This window comes from Nerophis lumbriciformis, linkage group LG25, assembly GCF_033978685.3.
Source record: "Nerophis lumbriciformis linkage group LG25, RoL_Nlum_v2.1, whole genome shotgun sequence".
In the NCBI taxonomy this organism is placed as follows: Eukaryota; Metazoa; Chordata; class Actinopteri; order Syngnathiformes; family Syngnathidae; genus Nerophis; species Nerophis lumbriciformis.
Window position 1 is genome coordinate 1,244,931 of NC_084572.2, and position 13,080 is coordinate 1,258,010.

The following is a 13,080-nucleotide window of genomic DNA, read 5'->3' on the forward strand; positions in this document are numbered from 1 at the left end:
TGATGAAAAAAACACTTAATTGAACGGTTTAAAAGAGGAGAAAACACGAAAAAAATTAAAATAACATTTTGAAACATAGTTTATCTTCAATTTCGACTCTTTAAAATTCAAAATTCAACCGACAAAAAGAAGAGAAAAACTAGCTAATTTGAATCTTTTTGAAAAAATTAAAAAAAGAATTTATGGAGCATCATTAGTCATTTTTCCTGATTAAGATACATTTTAGAATTTTGATGACATGTTTTAAATTGGTTAAAATCCAATCTGCACTTTGTTAGAATATTCAACAAATTGTACCAAGCTATATTTCTAACAAAGACAAATCAGTATTTCTTCCAGATTTTCCAGAAGAAAAATTTTAAAAGAAATTCAAAATACTTTGAAATAAGATTTAAATTTGATTCTACAGATTTTCTAGATTTGACAGAATAATTTTTTTGAATTTTAATCATAGTAAGTTTGAAGAAATATTTCACAAATATTCTTCGTCGAAAAAACAGAAGCTAAAATATTTATTATTCTTTACAATAAAAAAATTTTTTTTTTACTTGAACATTGATTTAAATTGTCAGGAAAGAAGAGGAAGACATTTAAAAGGTAAAAAGGTATATTTGTTTAAAAATCCTAAAATCATTTTTAAGGTTGTATTTTTTTCTCTAAAATTGTATTTCTAAAAGTAATAAGAAGCAAAGTAGAAAATAAATGAATTGATTTAAACAAGTGAAGACCCATCCATCCATCCATTTTCTACCGCTTATTCCAAGTGAAGACCAAGTCTTTAAAATATTTTCTTGGATTTTCAAATTCTATTTGAGTTTTGTCTCTTTTAGAATTAAAAATGTGGAGCAAAGCGAGACCAGCTTGCTAGTAAATAAATACAATTTAAAAAATAGAGGCAGCTCACTGGTAAGTGCTGCTCTTTGAGCTATTTTTAGAACAGGACAGCGGGCGACTGATCTGGTCCTTACGGGCTACCTGGTGACCGCGGGCACCGCGTTGGTGACCCCTGCCCTAGTATATACAATAATATAAACCAAGTCATTTAGGATTATTTCATATCTTCATTTAAATAAAAATATATTTGTATCTTTTTTAGATACAGTCAATAAATAATGTGAACATGTATCATAACATGGAAATCTAAGAGAACGTGTTGTGGATGATTGTGGACTGGGAATTAAAAAAAAAATTTTTTTTTACACATTTTTATAAAAAAAAAAAAAAAAAAAGTTTTTCCGACGTATTACGATTACGATTTCTCTTCTTAGTTATTATTTCTCCGGCTGTAGAAAAGAGCCGCTCACAGGGCACAGAGGAGGCGTCAGTGCGACACAGTTGGCGTATCGGTCACGTGACCAAAACAGCTCATGATCGGTCACGTGACTTTCTAAAACCGACACAGGGTTTTGCTCTATGAGCTCGACGCATGCGCCGATGCATCGGTGTTGCCGGACACATCACTAGTTTTCACTGAATGAGACAGCCAGAATGTACATGAAAATAAAAGAATGTGGGATTTACAATGAAGGATAAAACACTGAATATTGACAACATATGAACGTCACACCCCCTGTCGATTTACATATTTTACAATCAAGCAAAATGCAACAAACAGAGAAATATGAACACGAAGGGTAAAAAAAACCTGATATGTCACTAAGCTTTAGAACTTTGTTGTGAAAATCTCCTTTTGTCTTAAGAAGATGTTCAAAACTATTGGAATCATAAAGAAAATACACTTATAACACAGTAAATTGATGTTTATATTTATTTTGTCGCTCGTCAAAGCTGTGTCCTTTCCACAGCACACTCCACGCTGTGAAATGTCCATTCATATTAGTTATCTACCAATGGAAATGATGTGTCAATAAAGTACATATATTTTTTTCTGTCAAAATGAAAAAAAATCCATTACATTTAGTGTGAAAATATTACCGTATTTTTCGGACTATAAGTCGCCGTTTTTTTCATAGTTTGGCCGGGGGTGCGACTTATACTCAGGAGCGACTTATGTGTGAAATGATGAACACATTAGCGTCAAATATCAAATAATATTATTGATCTCATTCACGTAAGAGACTAGACGTATAAGATTTCATGGGATTTAGCGATTAGGAGTGACACGTAAACATATAGCATGTTCTATATGTTATAGTTATTTGAATGACTCTTACCATAATATGTTACGTTAACATACCAGTTGGTTATTTATGCCTCATATAACGTACACTTATTCAGCCTGTTGTTCACTATTCTTTATTTATTTTAAATTGCCTTTCAAACGTCTATTCTTGGTGTTGGCTTTTATCAAATACATTTCCCCAAAAAATGCCACTTATACTCCAGTGCGACTTATATATGTTTTTTTCCTTCTTTATTATGCATTTTCGGCTGGTGCGACTTATACAGGTAAAAGCCAGTAAATTAGAATATTTTTGAAAAACTTGATTTATTTCAGTAATTGCATTCAAAAGGTGTAACTTGTACATTATATTTATTCATTGCACACAGACTGATGCATTCAAATGTTTATTTCATTTAATTTTGATGATTTGAAGTGGCAACAAATGAAAATCCAAAATTCCGTGTGTCACAAAATTAGAATATTACTTAAGGCTAATACAAAAAAGGGATTTTTAGAAATGTTGGCCAACTGAAAAGTATGAAAATGAAAAATATGAGCATGTACAATACTCAATACTTGGTTGGAGCTCCTTTTGCCTCAATTACTGCGTTAATGCGGCGTGGCATGGAGTCGATGAGTTTCTGGCACTGCTCAGGTGTTATGAGAGCCCAGGTTGCTCTGATAGTGGCCTTCAACTCTTCTGCGTTTTTGGGTCTGGCATTCTGCATCTTCCTTTTCACAATACCCCACAGATTTTCTATGGGGCTAAGGTCAGGGGAGTTGGCGGGCCAATTTAGAACAGAAATACCATGGTCCGTAAACCAGGCACGGGTAGATTTTGCGCTGTGTGCAGGCGCCAAGTCCTGTTGGAACTTGAAATCTCCATCTCCATAGAGCAGGTCAGCAGCAGGAAGCATGAAGTGCTCTAAAACTTGCTGGTAGACGGCTGCGTTGACCCTGGATCTCAGGAAACAGAGTGGACCGACACCAGCAGATGACATGGCACCCCAAACCATCACTGATGGTGGAAACTTTACACTAGACTTCAGGCAACGTGGATCCTGTGCCTCTCCTGTCTTCCTCCAGACTCTGGGACCTTGATTTCCAAAGGAAATGCAAAATTTGCATGGTTGGGTGATGGTTTGGGGTGCCATGTCATCTGCTGGTGTCGGTCCACTCTGTTTCCTGAGATCCAGGGTCAACGCAGCCGTCTACCAGCAAGTTTTAGAGCACTTCATGCTTCCTGCTGCTGACCTGCTCTATGGAGATGGAGATTTCAAGTTCCAACAGGACTTGGCGCCTGCACACAGCGCAAAATCTACCCGTGCCTGGTTTACGGACCATGGTATTTCTGTTCTAAATTGGCCCGCCAACTCCCCTGACCTTAGCCCCATAGAAAATCTGTGGGGTATTGTGAAAAGGAAGATGCAGAATGCCAGACCCAAAAACGCAGAAGAGTTGAAGGCCACTATCAGAGCAACCTGGGCTCTCATAACACCTGAGCAGTGCCAGAAACTCATCGACTCCATGCCACGCCGCATTAACGCAGTAATTGAGGCAAAAGGAGCTCCAACCAAGTATTGAGTATTGTACATGCTCATATTTTTCATTTTCATACTTTTCAGTTGGCCAACATTTCTAAAAATCCCTTTTTTGTATTAGCCTTAAGTAATATTCTAATTTTGTGACACACGGAATTTTGGATTTTCATTTGTTGCCACTTCAAATCATCAAAATTAAATGAAATAAACATTTGAATGCATCAGTCTGTGTGCAATGAATAAATATAATGTACAAGTTACACCTTTTGAATGCAATTACTGAAATAAATCAAGTTTTTCAAAATATTCTAATTTACTGGCTTTTACCTGTACTCTGAAAAATACGGTAAGTACTTTATTGTGTGTCAATAAAAATATGAAGTACTTCATTGACACACAATAAAGTACTTAATATTTTCTCACTAAATGTAATGGATTTTTTTCATTTTGACAGAAAAAATATATGTACTGCTTGAAATTGCATACCTTTTAAATTTTAATAGTATCCATTATTGCAACAAATATTACAGTATATTATCATACTTTCCAAACATGTTTTTGTCTAAATAAAAATAAATACTTAAATATCCGCTTGACTTATGATTTTATAACAAACTACCCATCAAATGAATAAAAATGACAATCAATTCTACGGTGTTCTTTAAAGCATATTACTGGAAATTGGAAAATGCGTTAAAATTCTGTTGACGGAGCTGCCATATTTGAACTGTAATGTCTTGTTTTTAACGGTGTATGGAAATAAGCTACATTTGTTTTTACGGTAGAAAAACTGGCAGCTAAGTTGCCAGAATAAAAAAGGAACTTGTACTTTTTCCCATTAACAATATCATGTTGTAAAAAGTCATGTCAATTTAATAGTCAAATTCTGGCCAGCTTTTCCATAAAAACAAAAGAGTGGTATTGTTTTTATATCCATTCATTTTCTACCGCTTGTCCCTTTATTTACCATAAAATGTTGTAAGGCATAAAAAAAAACACTATTTTACAGTAAAATGTTGTAAATGTAAAGTTTTTTTACTGTAGAATCGACATTTTACTTAAAAAATATACATATATAATTAATAATGAAATCCGGAGGCAAATTCAGACATTATTCAGCCCTCTGATGGCAGCCATGTGGCCCTCAATGACAAGCAGTTTGACATCCTTGCACAACAACAATAGTGGCTGAAAGAAAAGGGGATGGAAGGTTACCAAGGTCGGCCTGAAGGGCGGCTCCACCTGCCGAAGTTCCAGCGCGTTCCAGTCCGTGTCGCCGAAGAAGCTGTGCTTCCTGATGTTGCCCTTCACTCCCAGGCGCCCCTCAGGTTCTCTGACAAACAGCTGCCAACAAAACGCAGCATTGTTGAATTTGGAATCTTAATTGAATGTATTTTCCACTTTGCATCAGTCCATCTTAGATGAGCTCGGGCCCAGCGAAGCCGGCGGCGTTTCTGGGCGTTGTTGATAAATGGCTTTTGCTTTGCATAGTAGAGTTTTAACATACCTGCCAACTACTCCGGTTTTCCCGTAATTAGTACGGTTTTCATCAACATATTCCGGGTTACGGTTGCAGTGACAAAAAATACGGTTTTTCATTAATTAAAAAAAAAAAAGGGTGAAAACTACGCGAATTGCACCTTGTGCAGACAAGATTTTTCGATCGGACACGGAGGAATTAGCGATGTAAAAGACCACGTTGGGACAAAAAAACACAAGTCTAATGCCGTTGCTAGCGATACAAGTGGAAAACTTTCAACGTTTTTCGTCGCCCAAACAGATTCTTTGGATGTGATAAATGCCGAAGTTTTATTTACGGAGGCAATAATTGAGCATGGACTTCCAATCGCACTGGCTGATCACATGGGACAGTTAAATGTTTGTAATGCAACCTTTAAAAATCATTACGCGGTGATCGCGGTCCCAAAAATAAACTTTTCTTGCATGATAATGTCCAGAAAAATTCGCTTTATATTACTATAGAGTCCTTTTAACGAATGAGTTTGATGGTTTATCACAAACCTTAAATGAAAGAAGTCCTTTGTCTCCTGCACCATGCATGCGCTTTGGCCTTGCTTCGTGTTTGGTGCGCAATCCTGTCGGCTGTATTTCACAGCACGTCTTTGACAACTTGAAGTGGCATAAAACATTTAAAACAAAGGGGTTATAGGAACAATCACTTTCAGTGTTTTATGCCACTTCAAGTTGTCAAAGACGGTATGCTGGTGCCCGACTGCCACAAGTGGAACAAACATTTGAAACAAAGGGGTTATAGGAACAATCACTTTCAGTGTTTTATGCCACTTCAAGTAAACTTATCATAAAGTTACCATATCATTTTTGCAGTATGATCAATCTGATAGAATCAATTTGGATTTTAGCCACAAAAAGGTAATGACACCAATGTTATCTATTGGAATTGTTTAGTACTGTTATACTGTTAAAAGTGTTTATACTATTTATGCTTTCAAGTCCAAGTTGAAGAAATCTTGTTAAATGTTGACAGCATAACTACCAAAATACAGAAGTATGTCCTTAATATTTTTGCAGTGCTATTTCTGTTGAAAAGTTCAAATGATTACATTAGAGATGTGATGTGCCACTTTTCAAGTGTCTGATGGCTTCAATTAATTTTCATTAATTTTTCATATTTTGAATTCTTTTGAAAGGCTTACAAAAAAACTACATTTGAATTGTAATTCCATGCTATTGACAGGACTATTAATTTTAATGAAGTTAGCTTACCATGTTTACAGTATGATCATTGTGATAGAAATGTGAATTTTAGGCACAGAATATTTTTTACAATTGAACAAGGCAGTAGATTATACAAGCTTGGACAGAAAGTTAATAATGACACCCATTTTTTTTTAATGGAATTGTTTAGTACTGTTTTACCATTTGTTTACTGTAAAAAGTGTTTATACTTTCAATGAACAAATTGAAGTCTTGTGAAAGGTTGACAGGATAACTGGCATTAACTGTCAAAATCATTTCAAACTATTGAAGTTAGCTTACAGAATAAACATGTCAATCAACCCATATGATTTTTGCTGTAATATTTTTGTTTTGAAAAGTCACTGTGACTGATAGAAAAGTGATGGTTTTAGCAACATTTTAACCTGTCGGAATGCTAATAATCATTTTGCGTCGGGGGGCGAAGCCCTGAACCCTCCACCAGGACTTTGTCCTGGACCTACCGGGGCCTGCGGCCCCTGGACCCTGGCTACTAGGTTTTTCTGATTTCAAAAGTTGGCAGGTATGTTTTAACTTGCACTTACAGATGTAGCGACCAACTGTAGTTACTGACAGTGGTTTTCTGAAGTGTTTCTGAGCCCATGTGGTGATATCCTTTACACACTGAGGTTGCTTTTTAATGCAGTACTGCCTGAGGGATCAAAGGTCCGTAATATCATGGCTTACGTGCAGTGATTTCTCCAGATTCTCTGCACCTTTTGATGATATTACAGAGCGTAGATGGTGAAATCCCTAAATTCCTTGCAATAGCTGGTTGAGAAATGTTGTTCTTAAACTGTTGGACTATTTGCACACGCATTTGTTGACAAAGTGGTGACCCTCGCCCCATCCTTGTTTGTGAATGACTGAGCATTTCATGGAAGCTGCTTTTATACCCAATCATGGCACCCACCTGTTCCCAATTAGCCTGTTCACCTGTGGGATGTTCCAAATAAGTGTTTGATTCAACTTTCTCACTCTTTTTTTGCCACTTTTGCCAGCTTTTTTGAAACGTGTTGCAGGCATCAAATTCCAAATGAGCTAATATTTGCAAAAATAGCAAAGTTCACCAGTTTGAACAGTAAATATCTTGTCTTTGCAGTCTAGTCAATTGAATAGAAGTTGAAAAGGATTTGTGCTAACTTCTCTGGTTTGTACTCAATTCAAATTCATACCATTGGATAAGAAGATCATTCTCAATTGAATTCAGAGCGTTGCACAAGCCTAATGTTGAGGTCACATGATATGGAAAGAAGTCTGACCTGGACCAGGATGTCCTTGGTGTCGTTGGTGAGCCAGCGGGGGTACACGGGGTTGTCCGTGCGTATGGACTGAAAGAGCTCCTCCTCGTCCCGGCCGTGGAAGGGAGACTGGCCGATGAGCATCTCGTACAGCAGGACCCCAAAGGACCACCAGTCCACTGAACTGTTGTACTTCTGGCCCAGCAGGATCTGAGGCGGCGGCACACAAACGTGTGAAGAGCAAGAACCTCTGAAGACACTCACAGACACAGCGAGGTCGTCTACCACTGCTAGGTTGCTTGAAAAAGGATTTTCATCATCAGCCACCTTTTCAATGAGATGATGACTAATCAAAACAAATGAATGTTGACAAGAACTATGATGAAATACCACTTTTGTCATCAGATAGTAATGACATCCAATCAGTCCTGTAGATGGGTGGAACAAGTTAGGAATATCATCACAGCACGTAGGAAAGGGGGCGGGGTTAGTCACGAAAGCCATCCAATCAAAACTACTATCTTTCAGAAGTAGGAAGTTGGATTCTGCACTGCCAAAACAACAGTTAACATTGTAACAAGTTACACTTGAAACGTCTTTTACCTCGGAGAACAACAAAAGTAAACGTGGACACATTTCACAACTTCAGAACAACAACACAACATGTAAACAAGTGTGAGTATTATCACTACTAAAAACAACTAACTAGAACAACAACACAACATGTAAGCAAGTGTGAGTATTATCGCTACTAAAAACAACTAACTAGAACAACAACACAACATGTAAACAAGTGTGAGTATTATCACTACTAAAAACAACTAACTAGAACAACAACACAACATGTAAGCAAGTGTGAGTATTATCGCTACTAAAAACAACTAACTAGAACAACAACACAACATGTAAACAAGTGTGAGTATTGTCACTACTAAAAACAACTAACTTGGACAACAAAAATAACATTTAAACAAGTGTGAGTATTATCACTACTAAAAACAACTAACTAGAACAACAACACAACATGTATCAAGTGTGAGTATTATCACTACTAAAAACAGCTAATTAGAACAACAACACAACATGTAAGCAAGTGTGAGTATTATCACTACTAAAAACAACTAACTAGAACAACAACACAACATGTAAGCAAGTGTGAGTATTATCGCTACTAAAAACAACTAACTAGAACAACAACACAACATGTAAGCAAGTGTGAGTATTATCGCTACTAAAAACAACTAACTAGAACAACAACACAACATGTAAGCAAGTGTGAGTATTATCACTACTAAAAACAACTAACTAGAACAACAACACAACATGTAAACAAGTGTGAGTATTGTCACTACTAAAAACAACTAACTTGGACAACAAAAATAACATTTAAACAAGTGTGAGTATTATCACTACTAAAAACAACTAACGAGAAAAACAAAGTAACATGTAAACAAGTGTGAGTATTATCTTGAACAACAACACAACATGTAAACAAGTGTACGTATTATCACTACTAAAAACAACTAACTAGTACAACAACACAACATGTAAACATGTGTGAGTATTATCGTAAACAACAACACAACATTTTAACAAGTGTAAGTATTGTCACTACTAAAAACAACTAACTTGGACAACAAAAATAACATGTAAACAAGTGTGAGTATTATCACTACTAAAACAACTAACTAGAACAACACAATATATAAACAAGTGTGATTATTATCACCCCTAAAAATAACTAACTTGAACAACAACACAACATGTAAACAGTGTGAGTATTATCACTACTAAAAACAACTAACTAGAACAACACATGTAAACAAGGGTGAGTATTACCACTACTAAAAACACAACTAACTAGAACAACGCAACATATAAATAAAGTTGATTTGATGTAAACAAGTGTGAGTATTATCACTACTAAAACAACTAACTAGAACAACACAACATGTTAACAAGTGTGATTATTATCACCACTAAAAAAACCTAACTTGAACAACAACAACAACATGTAAACAGTGTGAAAATTATCATTACTAAAAACAACTAACTAGAACAACACAACATGTAAACAAGTGTGAGTATTATCTTAAACAACAACACAACATGTAAACAAGTGTAAATATTATCACTACTAAAAACAACTAACTAGAACAACACAACATGTAAACAAGTGTAAGTAGTATCATAAACAACAACACAACATGTAAACAAGTGTAAGTATTGTCACTACTAAAACAACTAACTTGGACAACAAAAATAACGTGTAAACAACTGTGAGTATTATCACTACTAAAAACAACTAACTTGGACAACAAAATAGCGTGCAAACAAGTGTGAGTATTATCACTACTAAAACAACTAACTAGAACAACACAATATGTAAACAAGTGTGATTATTATCACCACTAAAAACAACTAACTTGAACAACAACACAACATGTAAACAGTGAGAGTATTAGCACTACTAAAAACAACTAACTAGAACAGCAACACAATATGTAAACAGTGTGAGTATTATCACTACTAAAAACAACTAACTAGAACAGCAACACAATATGTAAACAGTGTGAGTATTATCACTACTAAAAACAACTAACTAGAACAACACATGTAAACAAGGGTGAGTATTACCACTACTAAAAACACAACTAACTAGAACAACACAACATATAAATAAAGTTGATTTGATGTAAACAAGTGTGAGTATTATCACTACTAAAACAACTAACTAGAACAACACATGTTAACAAGTGTGATTATTATCACCACTAAAAAAACCTAACTTGAACAACAACAACAACATGTAAACAGTGTGAATATTATCACTACTAAAAACAACTAACTAGAACAACACAATATGTAAACAAGTGAGAGCATTGTCACTACTAAAAACAACTAACTAGAATAACACAATATGTAAACAAGTGAGAGTATTATCACTACTAAAAACAACTAACTCGAACAACAACACAACATGTAAACAAGTGTGAGTATTATCACTACTAAAAACAACTAACTAGTACAACAACACAACATGTAAACATGTGTGAGTATTATCGTAAACAACAACACAACATTTTAACAAGTGTAAGTATTATCACTACTAAAAACAACTAACTTGGACAACAAAAATAACATGTAAACAAGTGTGAGTATTATCACTACTAAAACAACTAACTAGAACAACACAATATATAAACAAGTGTGATTATTATCACCACTAAAAATAACTAACTTGAACAACAACACAACATGTAAACAGTGTGAGTATTATCACTACTAAAAACAACTAACTAGAACAACAAAGTAACATGTAAACAAGTGTGAGTATTATCTTGAACAACAACACAACATGTAAACAAGTGTACGTATTATCACTACTAAAAACAACTAACTAGTACAACAACACAACATGTAAACAAGTGCGAGTATTATCACTACTAAAAACAACTAACTGGAACAACAACACAACATGTAAGCAAGTGTGAGTATTATCACTACTAAAAACAACTAACTTGGACAACAAAATAACGTGCAAAACAGTGTGAGTATTATCACTACTAAAAACAACTAACGAGAAAAACAAAGTAACATGTAAACAAGTGTGAGTATTATCTTGAACAACAACACAACATGTAAACAAGTGTACGTATTATCACTACTAAAAACAACTAACTAGTACAACAAGACAACATGTAAACATGTGTGAGTATTATCGTAAACAACAACACAACATTTTAACAAGTGTAAGTATTGTCACTACTAAAAACAACTAACTTGGACAACAAAAATAACATGTAAACAAGTGTGAGTATTATCACTACTAAAACAACTAACTAGAACAACACAATATATAAACAAGTGTGATTATTATCACCCCTAAAAATAACTAACTTGAACAACAACACAACATGTAAACAGTGTGAGTATTATCACTACTAAAAACAACTAACTAGAACAACAAAGTAACATGTAAACAAGTGTGAGTATTATCTTGAACAACAACACAACATGTAAACAAGTGTACGTATTATCACTACTAAAAACAACTAACTAGTACAACAACACAACATGTAAACAAGTGCGAGTATTATCGCTACTAAAAACAACTAACTAGAACAACAACACAACATGTAAGCAAGTGTGAGTATTGTCACTACTAAAAACAACTAACTTGGACAACAAAAATAACATTTAAACAAGTGTGAGTATTATCACTACTAAAAACAACTAACTTGGACAACAAAATAACGTGCAAAACAGTGTGAGTATTATCACTACTAAAAACAACTAACGAGAAAAACAAAGTAACATGTAAACAAGTGTGAGTATTATCTTGAACAACAACACAACATGTAAACAAGTGTATGTATTATCACTACTAAAAACAACTAACTAGTACAACAAGACAACATGTAAACATGTGTGAGTATTATCGTAAACAACAACACAACATTTTAACAAGTGTAAGTATTGTCACTACTAAAAACAACTAACTTGGACAACAAAAATAACATGTAAACAAGTGTGAGTATTATCACTACTAAAACAACTAACTAGAACAACACAATATATAAACAAGTGTGATTATTATCACCCCTAAAAATAACTAACTTGAACAACAACACAACATGTAAACAGTGTGAGTATTATCACTACTAAAAACAACTAACTAGAACAACAAAGTAACATGTAAACAAGTGTGAGTATTATCTTGAACAACAACACAACATGTAAACAAGTGTACGTATTATCACTACTAAAAACAACTAACTAGTACAACAACACAACATGTAAACAAGTGCGAGTATTATCGCTACTAAAAACAACTAACTAGAACAACAACACAACATGTAAGCAAGTGTGAGTATTGTCACTACTAAAAACAACTAACTTGGACAACAAAAATAACATTTAAACAAGTGTGAGTATTATCACTACTAAAAACAACTAACTTGGACAACAAAATAACGTGCAAAACAGTGTGAGTATTATCACTACTAAAAACAACTAACGAGAAAAACAAAGTAACATGTAAACAAGTGTGAGTATTATCTTGAACAACAACACAACATGTAAACAAGTGTATGTATTATCACTACTAAAAACAACTAACTAGTACAACAAGACAACATGTAAACATGTGTGAGTATTATCGTAAACAACACAACATTTTAACAAGTGTAAGTATTGTCACTACTAAAAACAACTAACTTGGACAACAAAAATAACATGTAAACAAGTGTGAGTATTATCACTACTAAAACAACTAACTAGAACAACACAATATATAAACAAGTGTGATTATTATCACCCCTAAAAATAACTAACTTGAACAACAACACAACATGTAAACAGTGTGAGTATTATCACTACTAAAAACAACTAACTAGAACAACAAAGTAACATGTAAACAAGTGTGAGTATTATC

At 34.3% G+C, this 13,080-nt stretch overlaps 1 protein-coding gene across 1 annotated transcript in view; it reads right to left on the reverse strand.

Moving 5' to 3' along the window:
* prkcq (protein kinase C, theta) overlaps window positions 1-13,080 on the reverse strand; it is a 75,878-nt gene that overhangs the window by 5,539 nt on the left and 57,259 nt on the right. Inside the window, exons 15-16 of the mRNA XM_061983548.1 lie at window positions 7,665-7,853; window positions 4,882-5,010 (exon numbers count right to left, since the gene is read on the reverse strand). Of these exons, the coding sequence (XP_061839532.1) occupies window positions 4,882-5,010; window positions 7,665-7,853 (318 nt within the window). The remainder of the gene's footprint in view (window positions 1-4,881; window positions 5,011-7,664; window positions 7,854-13,080) is intronic.